The sequence below is a fragment of the Bos indicus x Bos taurus genome, chromosome 5 (assembly GCF_003369695.1).
Source record: "Bos indicus x Bos taurus breed Angus x Brahman F1 hybrid chromosome 5, Bos_hybrid_MaternalHap_v2.0, whole genome shotgun sequence".
Classification (NCBI taxonomy): Eukaryota; Metazoa; Chordata; class Mammalia; order Artiodactyla; family Bovidae; genus Bos; species Bos indicus x Bos taurus.
The window spans coordinates 21,602,146-21,622,346 of record NC_040080.1 but is presented as its reverse complement, the minus strand read 5'-3'; the positions used below and the strand labels follow the sequence as shown (position 1 = coordinate 21,622,346).

The 20,201-nt window shown below is 38.0% G+C and overlaps 3 protein-coding genes across 3 annotated transcripts in view; 2 read left to right on the top strand and 1 right to left on the bottom strand.

The window, feature by feature from the left end:
• LOC113892484 (basic salivary proline-rich protein 1-like) overlaps positions 1-11,242 on the bottom strand; it is a 35,073-nt gene extending 23,831 nt beyond the window's left edge. Inside the window, exon 1 of the mRNA XM_027541353.1 lies at positions 11,070-11,242. Within this exon, the coding sequence (XP_027397154.1) occupies positions 11,070-11,139 (70 nt within the window). The 5' untranslated portion in view covers positions 11,140-11,242. The remainder of the gene's footprint in view (positions 1-11,069) is intronic.
• On the top strand, positions 729-4,739 carry LOC113892483 (taste receptor type 2 member 42-like). Its single transcript, XM_027541352.1, has one exon. It carries the CDS (start codon positions 2,106-2,108, stop codon positions 3,033-3,035), a length of 930 nt encoding a protein of 309 aa, XP_027397153.1. The 5' UTR covers positions 729-2,105; the 3' UTR covers positions 3,036-4,739.
• A 6-nt stretch (positions 11,243-11,248) lies between the features above and the next one.
• LOC113892482 (taste receptor type 2 member 42-like) lies at positions 11,249-13,548 on the top strand. Its single transcript, XM_027541351.1, has one exon. It carries the CDS (start codon positions 11,416-11,418, stop codon positions 12,352-12,354), a length of 939 nt encoding a protein of 312 aa, XP_027397152.1. The 5' UTR covers positions 11,249-11,415; the 3' UTR covers positions 12,355-13,548.
• Positions 13,549-20,201: the final 6,653 nt, after the last annotated feature.

The following is a 20,201-nucleotide window of genomic DNA, read 5'->3' as shown; positions in this document are numbered from 1 at the left end:
TCACTCAATCACATCTGATTCTTTGTAACCCTATGGACCATAGCCCTCCAGGCTCCTCTGTCCATGGCATTTCCCAGGCAAGAACACTGGAGTGGGTTGCCATTTCCTTCTCCAATGCATCAAAGTGAAAAGTGAAAGTGAAGTCGCTCAGTCGTGTCTGACTCTTTGCGACCCCTTGGACTGCAGCCCACCAGGCTCCTCCATCCATGGGATTTTCCAGGCAAGAGTACTGGAGTGGGTTGCCATTGCCTTCTCTGTTTTTCTACCCTAATGGCTTCTAAACCTGTTATTTCTCCAATGATTCCCTCAGGTCACTGTATTTCACATATCCAGGTGCAAAGCAAGCTTGCTGTCATTGTTGGTTTCTCTTCCTTTTTTATAACCCCCAAATCCATCACCAAGTCTTACGGATTCTACTTCCCGGATGCTTCTCATTGTTGTGAATTTCTCTCTATCTCTAGACATTAATTTATTAATAGTTGTATGTACCATTCTCCTCTTGAAAACAGAACCAAATTTCTTTTTTTTTTTGATTCATTTGACTTTATTTTTTATTTTTAGCTTTTTGTTTTTTTTTTAATTTAATTTAATTTTTATTTTTATTATTTATTTATTTATTTATTTTTGCTGGGTCATATGGCAGTTTTATTGCTAGTTTTTATTTATTTATTTATTTTTTAATTTTATTTTATTTTTAAACTTTACATAATTGTATTAGTTTTGCCAATTATCAAAATGAATCTGCCACAGATATACACAAATTTCTTGCTCTAGCCAATAAATTCCTTCCTCTTTTTTTTCCTTCCCTTCTTCCTTCCTGTTCTTTCCTTCCCCTTTTCTTCCATTCTTTCTTTCTTCTTATAATTTTAAATATTTGTCCTAAATAAAAATATTTTTTGTACAAAATAACTTACTAACAGTTCATTACACATCATTGTTCTTCAAAAATACACTTTAAAAATTAGTAGAATTTAACTGAGGCATGTGACAGCAGCATTGAAAAGGCTGAATTTTTTAATGATTTTATTCATTCTAGGGGGATGTTATCTGGCAACACTTAAATGCTTGAATAATTAACACTAACAATAGAATACCTGCAAACACACCAAGATACAAAGGCTGTAAAGCTCACTCTAATGCATTAATGGCTTTGGTCAAAATTATTGTTCCTAGAATATAGAACAGATACATTTGTTCACTATTTTCTTATTTAAACTAAAACAGTTTTCTATCTATTCTCTGCCTACTATTTAATTGTGCATGTTACTAAAAGTAAACTTTCAGTTAGACTTTTATTTCAGAAAAGTGTGAGTTTTGGTGTCTTTTTGTAATTGTTCAACCAGTCCAAATTACTTGCCAGTTTTCTCATGAAATTCTAAATATCTTAAAAATCCAAGGCAAATATCACCTCCTTTTCTCTCCTGACAATAATGTTTGTAGTTACCTTTTCCATGTTCACATTACATTTTATTTTTACTTCTATATTTTTATTTCTTTCTGTGTTTTGACTATTTTATAGATTTCCTAATGCTTTCTTTGTTCTTTTTTGTATTAATCTATTCTGTATTTGGAAAAAACTCTGACACAAAGTAGGCACTCATAAAATATAATCATTGAATGATACCTAAATTACTTAGCTTATTTCTAAAGCAAGCTATTTTGATCCAAATGGTATAGGACTTCTGGTGAGGAGGAAAGTACAATCAGTGAAAAAGAACCTCTCCATATTTGCATGCATATTTGCCTTTAACATTTTCATCACCACCACAAGTGGAAAATTTCAGTCTCTGCCCATGATAAATGGACACACAAACTATTTGGCTTGAAAATTAGTAGCTCTCTCAAAGAAATAAAACCATTTCCATGAAAGTACTTAAGACTGTAAAACTTAGCAAATCTTTCTGGATTGATATTGGCATTACAATCAAAGCAGAAAGGTTTTCTAGGTATGAGACTGTATCCCACAGCAAGAATTCTTCTTCAGACTGGAACTGCAATAAAAGCACTGAAGATAAGGATCAGAAATGGATCCTATTCTGCTGTAGCCTCATTCTAATTTTTTCATTGACAGGTAGTATTAGAAATCTGGATTTCTTCCAGTGGAAATGTTCCCTGGGTTGAGTACCATCTTTCTGATACTATCAGGAGTGGAATTCTTAATCGGAATTCTAGGCAATGTGTTCATTGGACTGGTACTCTGCTCTGAATGCGTTAAGAACCAAAAGACATCTTTATTTGACTTCATTCTCACTGGCTTGGCTATCTCCAGAATCAGTCAACTGTTGGTGTTTTTTGTGGAGTCACTTATGATGGGACTAGATTCACAGGTATTTGCCATTTTTAAACTAGCAAAACCCATTACTTTACTTTGGAGAATATCTAATCATTTGACTACCTGGCTTGTCACCTGTCTAAGTATTTTCTATCTCCTTAAGATAGCTCATTTCTCCCACTCTCTTTTTTTCTGGCTGAAGTGGAGAATGAACAGAGTCATTCTTGCGATGCTTGCATTTTCTTTGGGCTTTCTGATTTTGGATATTCTTTTGCTAGAAACATTTAATGATCTCTTCTGGAATTTAATAAATGAAGGCAATTGGACTTTAGTTGAAAGTAAAACTCATTATATTAAAAGCGAGAGTCTTCTTAGTTTCTCCTATTTCATTCCTATTGTTCTGTCCCTGCTCTCATTGTTTTTTTTATTTTGGTCCTTGGTGAAACACACCAGAAATTTGCAGCTCAATTTTATGGGTTCCAGGGACTTCAGCACAAAGGCCCATAAAAGAGCCATGAAAATGGTGACGTCGTTCCTCCTCCTTATTATGGTTCATTTTCTTTTTACACAATTGGCAAATTGGATGTTTCATAGGTTTTTGGACAATAAGTTCACAAAGTTCATCATGTTAGCACTATATGTCTTTCCTTCAGGCCACTCGTTCATGTTGATTCTGGGAAATAGCCAGTTAAGACAGATAGCCTTGAAGGTACTGAGGCATCTTAAAAGCTCCTTGAAAAGACAAAATCCATTGGCTTTATAGAAACACTTTCAGAGTCTTTTCAAAGATGAAAACTTTATGAGGAGATTTTGAGGGTTAATTTTCATGTCTACTATTTTGTTTTTCCTCTTGGGTTCCTTTAGGTATTGTTGAGCATAACTGAAATTTTCCCTAGAACAGGTAGCTTTTGATGATAATTCACACATGTTCATTGGTTACCAATATTTAAAAGTTTCAAATATTCTTTTAAAGAGAGTCAAATTAGATTTCTGAAAAAGATGTGTGTAATTTCAACTCGTATATGGGAGAAGAGGCTTGTAACTCCTTAGAAATTAAGATAAATCTAAACTTGACTAAGTAGAAGAGCTATAAAATATTGATAGAAAAGTTAACTAAGCAGCTAAAGTCATAGGTGGGAAAAACATAACTTCATAGCTCAAAAGTCTTAAAAAGAAAAAAAAAGCTTTGCATTGTTATTGGGAGTCTTACTGATAACAAAAGAATGAGATGTTTCAGAATAAGAGTGATATTCATAGTGCTGCTGCCAATATAGACATTATCTGCAAAAAAATGAAAAAGACCTCTTCCTTTCCAATATTTGTTTGTTTTTGTATTACAATATTGTATCAATTACCATATTTCTTTATCCTTTATGCCTACATCAATCAGTGTTATAAGAACACTACTGAAAAACAGCAAGGTTACCAGGCATCTCCATCTTGAGGTTTCAATAGTTTTTATCACATTAAAGAAGTGTTCTCCTAGACCAAGCCTATTAATGGTTATATCTGGATTGAGGGTGAAATTTTATCAGAAGTCTTTTTGACATCTATCCAAATAAATTGCTTTTATTTCCCTTGGAAAAAAGAATTATATTCATAGTACAAAATAAAATAAATTATATTTAAGTAGAAGTTCAAAACTTGCTTATAATATTAATCTTAATTTCAAACCCCAAATTATAAATGATGTATCTGGGCACTTACTAATTTTGCTAAATTCCAGGATAAGGGGTCTGTATTTTCAGAGTGGTAGAAGTCAATATTTCTATCATGTTATGTAATAGAAGTAAACATATATGGAAGAATTATCCTTAATTCAAAATCACACTACTGCTTTTACAAAAATATCATAATTACAGTTTGAGAATATATTTTTGTCTGTGCAGATACATTTTCTTGTAATCTGATCAGTAGAGTTCTTAGAGAAACAAATGGAAACAGGTCAATAGTAAAGACACAGAAATTTTTTATTAGAACATTACATGTTTAGTGTAAATTTTGGTCGTGCATGTGTATAGTGTTGTTTTGACTAAAATTATCTGAATTTATATAAGGTGACTACAAATTGTAAATAAAGTTAAGGATAAAAAAGTTTACTATAAAATTTCAAAATGATGGTATGAATTTTAATATTGCACAGATCCTATACTTGTATATATAATGGAAATTATTAGAAATAATCCTTGTTAAGGTTTACCTTTGATATAATCTTCAGATTGTATTAGAGTAAAGAAACAAAAAGCTGCAACTAGATGGTGATAAATATGTGACCTATAAGTTAATCTTAATAAAGCCATAGGTAAGGGCACTGCTTTAGGGCTGTTCCTGAAGCTAGGAATGATGTTAGAATTAGTAATATTTATGTCCACCCTCAAACATCATATGTAGGAAACTAAACAGAGACATTACTTTGCCAACAGAGACATTGCTAGCAGAGACATTATTTTGCCAAAAAAGGTCCGTCTAGTCAAGGCTATGGTTTTTTCAGTGGTCATGTATGGATGTGAGAGTTGGACTATAAAGAAAGCTGAGCACCTAATAATTGATGCTTTTGAACTGTGGTGTTGGAGAAGACTCTTGAGAGTCCCTTGGACTGCAAGGAGATCCAACCAGTCCATCCTAAAGGATATCAGTCCTGAGTGTTCTTTGGAAGGACTGATGTTGAAGCTGAAACTCCAATATTTTGGCCACCTGATGTGAAGAGTTGACTCATTTGAAAAGACCCTGATGCTGGGAAAGATTCAGGGCAGGAGGAGAAGGGGATGACAGAGGATGAGATGGTTGGATGGCATCACCGACTCAATGGACATGAATATGAGTAAGTTCTGGGAGTTGGTGATGGACATGGAGGCCTGGCGTGCTGAGGTCCATGAGGTTGCGAAGAGTCGGACACGACTGAGCAGCTGAACTGAATTGAAATGAACTGAAACGGCTAGCACATCTAGACTCTGTGGTGCTTTTATGTATCAGTTACAATAATGATTCTGATGATGGTTTTAATGATAAGAAATAGAGTGTCTTGCTCAATGCTATGTAGCAGACTGGATAGGAGGAAAGTTTGGGGGAAAATGGATACATGTATATGTATGACTGAGTTACTTTGCCGTCTGCCTGAAACTATCACAACATTAATCGGCTATTAAAGTTTAAAAAAAAATAGAGTGTCTGTTATAAAAAGTAACTTTCATTTTACAAAATAAAATGTACATACATTGTTTTGGACACTAACTTAGTATTTTACCAAAGATTATCATTGTAGTTATCTTGGATTGGTAAAAAGTAATGTACAAATCAAGCTGAATACATTTAGTTGAGTTTGTTTTGTCTTGGATAGTCTTTCATATAAATTACTTAAAGATAATCTTGCGCTCTTTATAAGATAATAACCAAAAGTAACATCTAAGTTTTACCTTTGTTTTTTTTAGTTACTAAATTTCTCTTTGGTATATAAAATAATAAGTAAACTTTGCTTCTAATAAGTGAACCTTCAGTGTAAATGTCTAACTAGTAGTAAGCCCATACTTCTGCAGCAACCTTAGGAAGATGGAATTATAAGGAACAGAGCCCTATTTTTGTAAAAGAAGTATACCAAAGGACTAATAAAAGACCAGGCCATAGGCTAGAGTAATTACAATTGATGTATAGATATTATAAGCAGTATGCTTGAACAGCAGATGAGATCAAGCTTGGCAGCCCTGTGAAAAGAGCCTCTGTGGGTGACTCAGTGGCAGACAAGCCACAATACAAGAACAGCCACTCCCAATATGTATGTTGCTGGTCCCATGCAATCTGGAGAAGAAAGACTGAATGATAATAACCTGCTGCTGCTGCTGCTAAGTTGCTTCAATCATGTCCGACTCTGTGTGACCCTATGGACAGCAGCCCACCAGGCTCCTCTGTTCACAGGACTCTCTAGGCAAGGATACTGGACTGTGTTGCCATTTCCTTCTCCAGATAATAACCTACCCTGTGACAAAAAATGTTGGGGTAAGAGGGAGATTAACACTGATTTCTCACTAACCACCCTTTTTTCATCCATCAAATAAATGTTCATTTTAAGAATCTGGGTGTAATCATTTTCATTTCAGTTTGTTCACTCAGGCAACTTGTAGGAGGGGAAAAATAAACTTTTTATGGATGGAAGAGTGTTATCATTGATCCGTAAGACTAGTGCTGAAGTCAGTTCATTTTTAGTCGCTTTAGTCGTGTCTGACTCTTTGCAACCCCATGGACTGTAGCCCTCCAGGCTCCTCTGTCCATGCGGATTCTCCAGGCAAGAATACTGGAGTGGCTTGCCATTTTCTTCTCCAGGGGATCTTCCCCACCCAGTGATCCAACTAAATATCTGAAGTCTCCTGCATTGCAGGTGGATTCTTCACCACTAGCACCACCTGGGCAGCCCATCTGGTAAGACATAAATCAAGCACATCAGGGCATGTTTTCTTGAACCCTGCTGAATGTGCAGATCAGATAGAAACACATAACTTCACTGATGTCTGAGAAAGAGGTGTGCAGATTTCCTAATGTCTCATGTCATTTATCTGTTCTCTCTCAATAGGTGGCTTCTCCTAGCAAGATCCTGATTAGATTCCATGTCCTCTGAGCCAGGGACATCCTTTGAAGAGGTGCTTGCTTATCACACAGTCATTCTCAATTCTGTCATATAAGACACTGGATATGTTGTCTAGAGTAATCTATGTTCTATTAAGGACCTTAAGACCAATCATTACAAAAACAAATTGATTTGAAAGATTTTTTTGATTTATTTGAGGAACATATGTAGGGGAGCCTTTTTTATCTCCTTGGACACCAATATAAATGCAACCTCAGAAAACTAAAAAAAAAAAAAAAAAAAAAGCACAACTATTCTTACTTTGCAGAGAAGGCAATGGCACCCCACTCCATTACTCTTGCTTGGAAAATCCCATGGATGGAGGAGCCTGTTAGGCTGCAATCCATGGGGTCACTAAGAGTCGAACACGACTGAGTGACTTCACTTTCACTTTTCACTTTCATGCATTGGAGAAGGAAATGGCAGCCCACTCCAGTGTTCTTGCCTGGAGAAACCCAGGGACGGGGGAGCCTGGTGGCTGCCGTCTATGTGGTCGCACAGAGTCGGACACGACTGAAGTGACTTAGCATAGCATAGCATTCTTACTTTGAGTTTGAGATACTAACGGTTACCAGTGTGGGAATTTATTAAGTTAGATTGTCTTAGTTTTGCCATGAGGAGGAATCAGGGGATATATTTGCCCTTTAAAGATTTTGGGGAGAAAAGAAACCTAATAGCAAAACCTAATTTTGTAACCTCAGTTACAAAAATGAAAAGAATTCTAAGTGAAACAAAAATGTACCAGGAAACAAGAGATGTTTGCAGACAGTAGGGATTGTGTGCTTGTGCCCTGTGCTCAGTTGTGTCTGACTCTTTGTGACACTATGGGCTGTAACCCTCCAGGTTCCTCTGTCCATGGCATTTCTCAGACAAGAATACTGGAATGAGTTGCCATTTCCTTTTCTAGGGGATCTTCCCAACCCAGGGATTGAACCTGCATCTCCTGATTCTTCTGCATTGGCAAGTTGATTCTTTACCACTGTGCGACCTTGGGAGCGCCACAGTAGTGATTAAGCTGAGCAAATATCCTTCAGGTATGAATGACTAAATCTTTGTCCCTTCACACTGTGGCCCTGGTCCCAGTAGACTGCTTCTTGTCCTAGAAACACTGAAGGCAAAGAAACATTGAAGATCCCTTTTACCTGAAAAACACAAAGGCTAGTGCTTTCATTTAGTGACTAGAAAAGAAGTGGTTGTTACGGTCAATGTGTGGAAGCTCTAAGTTGTGATTCAAAAAGAATTAGGAGGCTATTTCTTTGCTTGCAAATAAATGGGACATCTTTAACAGGATCAGAGAGCATCACAACTAGGGGAGAATTTGCTGGCTTCTCTGAGACTATTCAGTTCAGTCACTCAGGCGTGTCCAACCCTTTGCAACTGTCAGACTCTTTGTTGGTTCTTCCTTGAGCTGGCCCACTGTTCTAATAGAGTCTCCCACTCTAATAAACTTTATTCTCCTCTAATTCTGCCTCATGTCTGAGACTATCGGGAAATCTAAATGTGTGGGCTCAGGGAAGGGAAAAGGCCCCCACGGGACCTTCCCTACAGGCCTTCCCTCATATCCTCTGCTTTAGCTTCTCTCAATGTGTTTTCTCACTATTTCTTGGATGAAATGTGATTCTTCCTATTGACAACTAGAAACTCAATGTTCACAAATTTACTGACTTCAGTTATAGTCATTATGGTAAGTTTAGACTGATTAGTTTGGATTGTTATTGTAGCATATACATAAATTTAATGAATCATTATCTACCTAAAATTTTTGCAACAATATGCTTTTCATTTAAACATACCATAGCACTTTCTTTTGCATGTATAAATCAATCATTGTAAGAATAAAGGACATAAAGGCAGTTCCCCAGCAACTGAGATAGTTCTGCAGTTATGTAGATTTTTTTAAACTATGATTGTTACCTTGGACTTTGAATTTAACTTATAGCGTATGGCACTTGTGATTTTAAATTTGTTATTATATCCTTTAGACTGAGTTTCTCCTTTAGTGTAAAGTGTATAACTATGAACTCAAGTGTTTTTTAATGACTGAGCACCTATTGGCTGATTTGCTGTCTGTTTTTTGTCACTGCTAAGCCACACCTATCAGTGAAGTCTGCTTCTCAGGTAGCCTTCTATACCAGGTCAGATCATTTCTGAAAACATCAGTGATCTCTAGGCCTTCTTGCTCCCCTGCCACAAAATCTAGAGTTTTCTACCCATTTTCAAATCTTTGGGCTTAAAGTAGTTCTCTTTCAAAAACTCCCACATCTTGGTTGCCAGATGTGTACAATGACCTTGATGATTCAGTATGACTTCTGATTTGAACCAGAAGACTAAAGAGTGGTGTTGGTTATTTCAGGTGAGTACAGAAATCTCTCATGAGTTCATATGTTACAAAACTGTCTCTAGCTTTAAAGGGTTTCCATCTTTTCTTGCTCTAATACTAGCTTCACCATCAAGTCTTAACTCATTTTCTCTTTTTCTGTGTTCTCAATAAGATTACCAACCGAGTTAGCATTCATTCACTGGACAAATAGTTATTGAGGGCCTTCTATTTGCCAGGCCCTCCTTATTCTAGGAATTGGAAAGATATCAGTGGATGACAGAAAATAGTTCCTTTCCTCATGGAGTGTAGGTGACTGCCAAGGTGACTAAGGTCATATAATATAAGTGCCTGACAATAAGCTTTTGATTGCTGAGGCATCCATCTCTAGGACCTCTGTCTTTTACTTTTATTGGCTGGGCTATGTGGTTTGTGGGATCTTAGCTCTCTAACCAGGGATTGAAACCACTCCCTCGGCAGTGAAACTGTTGGACCACCAAGGAGGTCCTAAAGGCTCCATCTTGACAGGACATACTGCCAGCTGTCTGTAAGTACTAATCAACACCTAGATAAGATGCCAGGTTGCCCCCAACCCATGAAGTTTCCCCTTTAGAAAATGCCAGGTAAACTAGATAACTGACCATTCACTCAAGTGACTCCATTCCTCCCCTAAAGAGCCCTAATTCCCTCTCTTACATTTTAATTTCACCATTAAAGAGTGAACTTGTGAAACCCTAGGCACCCTACCCTCAACCCTTGAAAGGCAGAGTCCCAGGTGCTTTCTTCCTCTCTCCTTATGACTTCACCGTATGGCCCTGGATGTGTCATGTACCCTCTGGATCTGTGAGTAATAAACTTTGCTTTTTACCTGATGGTTGCTACTGAGGTGGGTCTTGCAATCATAATAAGAACCAAAACAGCCAGTCCGGAGGCAACACTGGCTGGTGGGGAAATGTCTGTGAGGACTCCCACAGGTAGTTTCAGCCCAGGTGAGTGCCTTGCATCACACAGAGAGGCTGAGATGGACATGAAGTAGGTTGTTTGTCAACCACAGTCAGAGTTGGCTCAATGGGCTTGGGGTTCTGTGATGAAATAGAGGGATGAGATGGGGTGGGCGGTGGGAGGGAGGCTCCAGTTTACAGTCAAGGTTGTAAACCATTGTATTAGAGTTAGTTGTTAGTTGAAGTGAAAATACAGTTTACTTATAAATCAGTTTTTTATGAGATGAAGAATTTTATCAAAAGCAGAATTAATGAAAAGGAGAACCTATCTCCTATTCATCCATCACTAGCTTTTTTTGGCTTTTTTCTTAGTATTTTGTCCTCTCAGTTGATGATAGCTAATTCAGAATCAAATAGGCAGTAGCTCCTTGGAAACAAAGTTCAAAAATCCACAGTAGGAGCTCAGATAGAGGTGTGATTTTGGTACCTTTGCACATTATCTGGAAGATCACTTCCCTTTTAATCTATTTCTTCAAGAAATCTTAAGTAGCTTCAAACCCTAAGCCAGTTGTCTTTGTCCTTAGGAAACGAGAATTAACTATCAACTATAGATTTTGTAACACTATCCTCAGTGTTACAACTGCATTTTGGTCAAGTTTTTGTCATATACATCAGAAATAGTTTATTTAAAGTTATTTCTTCTGTAACTCTGTGATATCCTATATATTACTTCTCTTTATTATGTTTCTTTCATCTGTAACAGTATCTGAAATGTTATGGATATTATTAAATGAAATCCATGAACAATGATTCTATTTCGGAGGTTATTTTCTGAAACTACTGTTAAAATTGAGAAACATGAGTTGAGAAAGGAAGTACAAATGAGTGTAAAGAAATCTGTCTCACATTTGCATGTTTGCATACCTGATTTTCCTTTTCCAGATGTCTCCACAAGTAGAAAATTGATGCCAGCACCAATGATGAGTGGGCACATTCACTGCTTAATCTGGAAATCAGTAGCTGATTGAAAGCAAAATTCAAGTTTTCCATTTAGAGCTATGGGAGTGGATCTCCTTGCATAAATTTCAGAACTTCGGCTGGAATAAAAGAGAAAGATCTTTATGAAGATATGTGAGATGGTATCTGAGGTTCATTAAGCATTTTTGAAAAAGATCAAACTGGGTATCGTTCTACAACACTTGGACAGCAACAGCAGCAAGAAAAAAATCAGTGAAAAATAGTGTTAGCTTTCTGGATTCTTTCTACAGAAATGCCATCTGGAATTGAAAACACTTTTCTAGCAGCAACAATAGGAGGATTCCTGATTGGAATTTTGGGGAATGGGTTCATTGTACTAGTTAACTGCATTGACCTGGTGAAGAGACAAAAGCTCTCATCAGCTGACTGCATCCTCACAGGCCTGGCTATCTCCAGAATCAGTCAACTTTGGGTAATACTATGTGACTCATTTTTATTGGTACTATGGCCACACCTATATGCCATTGATAAACTAACAAAAGTTGTTAGTAGTTTTTGGATATTGTCCAATCACCTAGCTACCTGGTTTGCCACCTGTCTAAGTGTTTTCTACTTCTTTAAAGTAGCCAACTTCTCCCACCCCTGCTTCACTTGGCTGCGGTGGCGAATTCGTAGTGTGGTACTGGTGCTTCTCTTGGGGTCTTTGTCCTTACTGTTTTTGAATTATGAATCAATATATACACTTAGTCATATCTTAACTAACAGCTACAAAATATATGTAAGAAACTCAACGTGGTCCTCAGATGTAAGTGAAACTCATTATCTTCACCAGTTGATTGTTTTTAACTTCATCAACTTAATCCCCTTTCTTCTGTCCCTGACCTCACTGCTCCTCTTAGTTCTCTCCTTGATGAGACACATCAGGAATTTGCAGTTCAACCCCAGCTCAAAGGATCTCAGCACAGAGGCCCATAAAAGAGCCATGAAAATCGTGATGTCTTTCCTCTTCCTCTTCATCATTCATGTCTCTTCCATCCTATTAATAGCTTGGGTTTTCCTTAAACTGCAGGGACGTCTGGCCCAATTGGTGGTTGTGTTAACTTCGACTGTTTTTCCTTCAAGCCACTCCTTTATCCTAATTTTGGGAAATAGCAAGCTGAGACAGAATGCCTTACGACTACTGTGGTATCTTAACTGCCACCCGAAAAGAGTGAAATCTTTAGCTTCATAGATTTATCCAGAATTTTCTATAGTCCAAGAGCATTGAATTAATCAAGAGACAGTAAAGACTCATTTTTAACTTCTGTTTTTCTTACTGGATTCCTTTAAAAATTTTTTTATTTTATTTTATTTTTTAACTTTATAATATTGTATTGGTAAATTCCACTGAGCATCAGAAACTTTCCCTAGAATGGCCTATAAACTAACAATCTACTCACAGAGGTGAATCGATGTTTTACAAAGCAAGCATCATGGTCATCTTAACAGTTCTACTAATCAAAAAATGGGTGTATGTTTACCACTGAATATATAAGGACAAATACACAATCATTTGGACATGCCCATCCTTTGCAAGGTAGAGCAGGTTAAATATTTGTATAATATTAAGCTATAAATAAATCAAGGGGGCTTCCCTGGTGGCTCAGTGGTGGAGAGTCTGCCTGCCAATGCAGGAGACACGGGTTGAGTCCCTGACAGGGGAAGGTCCCACATGTCATGGAGCAACTGGGCCCTTGCACACAACTATTGAGCCTGTGTCCTGGAGCCTGGAAGCCGCAACTTCTGAACCCCTGTGCTGCAACTGCTGAAGCCTGTGCACCCTAGAGCCCGTGTTCTGCAACCAGGGAAGCCAGCACAATGAGAAGCCCACTCTCCGCATCTAGAGCAAAGCCTGCACAGCAGTGAACACCAAGAAAGCCCCAAATGAAAAATAAAGAAGCTGAATTATAAACAATAGATAAATGAAGGGCTAAAAATGTTGAAAGCACAGAACCTTAAAATGGCTGTCGACTTAAAAAAATGCACAGTGTGAATTTTGCAAGTTAGGTTTTTCTTAGGGCAAAATGAGGACAGTAGCCCTCGATTCAGCACCTCAGGTAGCTCTGAGAGACTGCTCCAAAGCGGCAGGGGAGAAGGTCAGTGCAGAGGTGATTTTGGTAAAGGGGGAATATATGCAATCAAGCAGGGTTTTTGCAGAATGTTTCTGCTAGTCACACAGAGCGTCGTCACCATGAAGGATTTTAGTGTTTTTTACATATGAGGAGATACAAGAACTAGGCGCTCATAAAGTTGTCTCCTGAAAATATCTAACTATCTGAAGACCTGTTCTGCCGGTTTTTCCCTGAGCTCAGAGTACCTTATTTCTGTTTTCCACCCTGAACTCCTTTAGGGAATCTCGAAAATCAGCAGCTGCAACAGTAGATGATTTAATCCTTATGGAGATAGATGGCAAGTGGCATTTCGTAGCTGACTTGGCCAACATATCTTTTAGAAAAAGGAGCAGACTAATATTAGGAATCCAAGCTAGACTAGCCAGTACCTTGTAGAATAAGAAAAAAATTAACTGAACCTATAAAAAGAGACTGTATAATTATCCTGTGTATAATGATACTTTTCTGTCTACTTAATATTTTTCTGTCTACTTTACATGGATCAAAATCATACTTTGATATCAAATTTGTGTGTGGGGGTGTGTGTGAGTGTGGGTGTGTGTGTGTGTGTGTGTGTGTGTATAAGAATTGTATGAACAATAATGTCGCTTGTCAAAGAGAACAAAAACAATTTACTAGGGGTAAAAACAGAAAGGGAAATTTACAGGAGAATGTCACCTGTTTGTAGAATTTTTGGACATGTTTATGGGTGTGTGTGTGTGTGTATGTTGTGTATGTGTAGTGCTGAGTTGATGTTTATAATAATTAAAATAAAATAAAAGCAGCTGAAAATGTATATGCATCTTAAGACCAGCATGTGGCAAATTTGTGCTTGTTAATGACATTGGTGGTGCTCAGTTGCTCAGTGGTGTCTAACTCTTTGAGGCTCTATGGACTATAACCCACCAGTTTCCTCTGTCCATGGAATTTTCCAGGCAAGAATATTGGAGTGGGCTGCCATTTCCTACTCCATAGAGTCTTCCTGACTCAAGGATTGAACCCAAGTCTCCTGCATCTGCTGCATTGGCTGGCAGATTCTTTACCACTGGGCCACCTGGGAAACCCCACCCCCCAAAAAAAAAAACCATAAAAAAAGAAGAAATCTTTGCTAGAATTGCCATAATTTTTCAATGGTAGAAGCAAAAAAACAAACACTCACCCAGCGAACCAGAAAATAAATGTTGAAAATATTTATGAAATATATGAAAATATGTGGTTATAAGTTGATTTTGATGGAGCAGTAGGTCAGGTCTGACACTAGGAAGCATAAGGGCTTTGTTAAGTGTACCCTTACTCCAGGGAACTGAGCGATGGTGTGCTCTGATGTTAAGGATGATGAGGAGATGATGATACATGTATATGCAGGTCTATAAAGATTTAGTGGAGAAGGCAATGGCTACCCATTCCAGTACTCTTGCCTGGGAAATCCCATGGACGGAGGGGCCTAGTAGGCTGCAGTCCATGGGGTTGCTAGGAGTCGGACACGACTGAGCAACTTCACTTTATTTTTTCACTTTCATGCATTGGAGAAGGAAATGGCAACCCACTCCAGTGTTCTTGCCTGGAGAATTCTAGGGATGGTAGAGCCTGGTGGGCTGCCGTCTATGGGGTCGCAAAGAGTCGGACACAACTGAAGCGACTTAGCAGCAGCAGCAGCATAAAGATTTAGATTTCTTAGCTGTATTCATTATGTTGGACACTATATAAGAAGTTTCTTGGGTGGGTGAAGTAGATTAAGATGGTCAAAACGTACAAACTTCCAGTTGTAAGATAAATAAGTGGTAGCAAAGTAATGTATAAAATGATGACTATAATTAACACTGTTGCATGGTAAATTTGAAAGCTGCTTAGAGAGTAGATTACAAAAGTTCTCATCACAGGAGAAAATATATCTTTTTTTTGTATTCTTACTAGATGATGGATGTTAACTAAACTTATTGTGGTAATCATTTTGCAATATATGTAAGTTAGATTGTTATGTGTATACCTTAAACTTATCGAGTGCTGTGTCAAGTATATTTCAATAAAAGTGAAAGAAAACTTGAATTTCCTAATGATTGTCACTGGAATTACCTTGTTTTAGGAAAGGTGAAATTCTAATTATACTGGTTATATTTAAATTCAATATGGAGGATACTTTGATTTAGAATTCCTTTCAGTAAAAAAAGCTAAAAATTCCTTTGTACTTATAAGAAGCACAATTTTAGTTTTTTAGATTTGCATTTCAGTGTTACTAAACTTTTCTTTATTGACTAAGATTAAAAAATAGATTCAAGCAACTATGCATAGCCCTGGATGCTTATGAGGCGATTTAGCAGCAAATGTCTCATTAGGATTAAATCCTTCTTTCTCATGTACTAATCTTGGAGAGATAAGCTGTAAGAAGTAGGAGCCTATTTCAAATAATAGGCACACAGAAAAATGACTATAAAAGATAGAGCCTGGAGAATAGGTCAGACAGTGGCTACCAATGTATTTTGTGTCTTCTCCCTATTAAACTGGCATTTAGAGATTAAACTCTGTGCCTCTCAATGTAGAGAACACCAAATGGATATCAAGGGGTGGGGGGGGGGGAGCAGGGTGGGATGTACTGGAAGATTGGGATTGACATATACACACTGTTATGTATAAAATGGACTTCCCTGATGGTTCAGATGGTAAAAGAATCCACCTGCAATGCAGAAGATCTGGGTTCCATCCCTGGGTTGGAAAGATCCTCTGGAGAAGGGAATGGCAACCCACTCCAGTATTCTTGTTTGAAGAATTTCAAGAACAGAAGAGCCTGGAGGGCTACAGTCCATGCGGTCGCAAAGAGTCAGACACGACTGAGAGACTAGTACACACACACTTATAAAACAGATAACAAGAACCTATGGGATATCACAGGGAACTCTAGTAAATGCTCTGTGGCAACCTATATTATCAATGAAGGAAAGGACATCTAAAAAGGGGAAGGAAATTTTAAAAAGAGAGAATATATCACTTTGTTGTACAGCAGAAACTAATACAAGGCTGTAAACCAATTATAGTCCAAAAAATTAAAAACGAAACAAAACACAACTCTGTGCCTCTCCTTACCATGGCACAGCCTGTGTTAGAGACCCCAGTCTTGACCCAAGAAAAGCTACTAGTATCACATTCATAGCTGGTCTCATGCAATCTGGAGAGTGCTGGATTCTACACTGGAACCAAATTATTGGGAAAATAAAACGATTGTCAATGTTTGCCTGCTGATCACTTCCCTCCAAAATAAACTTTTTATAGTCTCGGTGTAGAGAATTTTGTTTGTTTGTTTGTTTTTTCAGTTTGCCCACACCTAAGATCAGGAGTGTTGCAAATAAGCTGTTTCTGATGTCAAGTGAAAGTGAAAGTTGCTCAGTGGTGTCCCGACTCTTTGCAACCCCATGGACTATACAGTCCAGGAATTCTCCAGGCCAGAATACTGAGGTGGGTAGCCGTTCCCTTCTCCAGTGGCTCTTCCCAACCCAGGGATCGAACCCAGGTCTCCCACACTGCAGGTGGATTTTTTATCAGCTGAGCCACCAGGGAAGCCCAAGAATACTGGAGTGTGTAGCCAATGCCTTCTCCAGAGGATCCCCCCGACTCAGGAATTGAACAGGGGTCTCCTGCATTGCAGGCAGATTCTTTATAAGCTGAGTTACCAGGGAAGCCCCCAATGTCAAAAGAGGCTAGAACTTAAACTGTAAAGATATTTTAGTGTTCAAGCCATGCTGTCCTGAACTTTGCTGAAAGGAGAGATCCCAGCAGAAATCTGCACAGATTAATACAGAATGCTGAATCTGTGATTGTTCAGGTATTTTGTCCGCTGCTGTTGGTTAAACCTCAGGTCCTCTGAGCCAGAGACTTTTATAACTTTCAAACTGAAATACAGAAGCCAGAGGGACACCTGAAAAACCCATTCTTCCACAGTCCACACACTTTGACCTTGGTTAGTGCTGTGTATAGAGATCTATGCTTTGGGCTGGATTGCCCATAACAAACCTTCATTTATAAAACGGATCAGGTGGTTGGTTTGGTCAATTTAGACAATATATATTTTTTGGAGGGAAAAAAAGTACAGGTGACAGATGGGTTATTTTCAATTTTGGAGGGATACCAACATAGATAACTAGATACATAGTTTTCTGTTTCAGAAGACTAAGACACTATCTTAACTTGTATATTAGTACCTCTATTTCTTAGTCCCATGTTTAAATGAGTTCTAAAATATCTTCTTTTCCTTCTATACAGATTTAGCTTAACCTCTAAATTTTAAGGCCTCTATTAATTGTATTCCTCTTTGACTGCAGTTTGAGACGTTTTATCAGTTAAAAAGCTAAAATAGACTTTTAAAAAACAGCTTTTTTTTTTAAACATCTTTTTTGTTTCTTTATCTGCTGGACACAATCTATACTACCATGCCAATGATTTCAGAGTCAGATGTTCTAAGTATAGTACAGCATTTCCTTAGTGGTTTTTGCTTTTTGGTGGTGTGATGATTTATTTTTCCTCACTTTGATTTGCATGAAAAAGTATACCCACTCTCCCTCACTCAATATATGGAAGGCCTCTATTCCTCCTTATTGTTCATTGATGGCACTTCATCCAGCTTGCTGTGAGTAAACCCACTTGGTCCTTGAAAGCCATTAAGGATGACCAGGAATTTCTAATGCTCACTGTAGATCCCTAACTAGGACAGAAACTGGCAGGAGTGCCCTCTGATGTACTTTACTAAGAATTCTATTGTTTCGTCATTAGTTGTAGGCACTCAGGAATGTCCTTTGGCCTTTCAGCTCCTCTAAGAGCAATGCCGAGATCCCTATCAGTGAGAAGCAGAAGTGGGGAGGAGTTGGCTTCAGCTGCGAAAAGATTCATGACCTGATCTGGTAGAAACCCTGCTGGGAAACATCCAGGGCTCTTGTTGAAATTTCCAGGTAGTTCCCACACTCAGGGTAATTCAAAAAGTAGACTTGATGTGACTCAATCCAGCCCAAGTGTTGAAAATTCTGACAGTTCTTGCAGGGTTTTTTTTCTTGGTCCAGTTGTTTGGAACATTTCAAATCTACTCCCCAGACTACCTTCCAGGCATTAGGACTTCCCTCTCCTTCTTTTGTCCCTATACTCATAAGCTTTCTATTCTGCCACCCCTGTATGTCTCCATGTGTAAGTCCTATTTTTTTTTTGACTCTATCAAATACTGCTGATGCACCAGGAAAAGTCCCCATTAAAACAGGACTGCAGAAATTTTAACAGAAAATTTAGTTAGGTCTCCTTAGGACATTGATGATTCAGCTTCAAAATTTATGTTTGTAACTGATCTCTACCTACATCATGGGAAGGAAAGTGTTTTCTTTCCATCCTAGGGGAAATGTCCTTTCCTCTGTCTCTTCCATCATCTTCCCCGCTCTTCTCCACAAATAGGCCAAATGGCTGTAGGCATCAGAGTATAAAACACTTGAATTTACACATCAAATAATGTTAAAAAGTCAGTGTTAGTCCTTCAGTCATGCCTTACTCTTTGTGACCCCATGGACTGTAGCCCATCAGACTCCTCTCTCCATGGGATTTCCCAGGCAAGAATACTGGAGTGGGTTGCCATTTCCTTCTCTAGGGGATTTTCCTGATCCAGAGACCAAACCCGGGTCTCCCACATTGCAGGCAGATTCTTTAACACCTGAGCCAGCACAGAAGCCCTAACAAATAATGTTAAATATATTCTAACACAAAAGACCCTCAACAATTATATTTTAAATATATCCTCAAATATTATTTGGGTTATACTTTTGTTTGAGAATCTGAGAAAAGTAATTGGATTATTCAGAATTGTTGTTACTGTTCAGTTGCTAAATTGTGTCCAACTATTTGTGACCCCGTTTTTCCACGCAAGAATACTGAAGTAGGTTGCCATTCCCTTCTCTAGGGGATCTTCCTGAGCAGGGATCGAACCTGGGTACCCCACATTGCAGGCATATTCTTTACCATCTGAGCCAATCAAATATTGTTAGTCAAAGTCGCTCAGTCGTGTCCAACTCTTTATGACCCCATGAACTACACAGTCCATGGAATTATCCAGGCCAGAATACTGGAGTGGGTAACCTTCCCCTTCTCCAGGGTGTCTTCCCAACCTGGGGATCGAACCCATGTCTCTCACATTGCAGGCAGATTCTTTACCAGCTGAGCCTCAAGGAAAGCTCTCAAATAATGTTAAATATATTCTAATACAAAAGGCCCTCAATAATTATATTTAAAAAAAGATGTCCTGAAGTATTACATAGGTAATACTTTTGTTTGAGAATCTGAGAAAAGCAATGGGATTATTTGGAATTGCTGTTGTTGTTTTTCAGTCAGTAAGTCACGTCCAACTCTTGGCTGCCCCATGGACTGCAGCACATCAGGCTCCCCTATCTTTCACAATCTCGGTTTGCTCAAACTCATGTCCACTGAGTCAGTAATGCTATCCAACCACCTCATTCTCTGCTGTCCCTACTCCTGCCCTCAGTCTTTCCCAGCATCAGGGTCTTTTCCAATGAAAATAATTACCTATAGTTAAAAAAAACTGAATTCCTTATCAAATGTATCTTTAGGAATAAACCTGAGATTCACTTGTGGTTTGGCCAGTTACTATGACCTTGGAAACATACTCAACCTCACAAAATCCTAGTTTCCTTATCTGAAAAATGATGGTGAAAGTATCTTCCTCGTAGGGTACACACAAGGATTATGACCATATAAGTAAATAAGTTTTCATAGTTCCTAATATTAAAAGCTCAATAAAATTTTAAAAAATGTTAATCACTTTAAAAACTATTGATAGCGATGCTATGTTTTTTTGCCAAGTAATCACTTAGGTTATGTGTTTACTATGATCATTATGTCTCCCTTCACAGTTAAATTTTAATAGTCTCTACTTCTTAGAATTTTTTTCAGC

What these genes read in the sequence shown, in the direction of transcription:
- LOC113892483 (XM_027541352.1), top strand. Translation starts at nt 2,106, where the DNA reads ATGTTCCCTGGGTTGAGTACCATCTTTCTGATACTATCAGGAGTGGAA.
- LOC113892482 (XM_027541351.1), top strand. Translation starts at nt 11,416, where the DNA reads ATGCCATCTGGAATTGAAAACACTTTTCTAGCAGCAACAATAGGAGGA.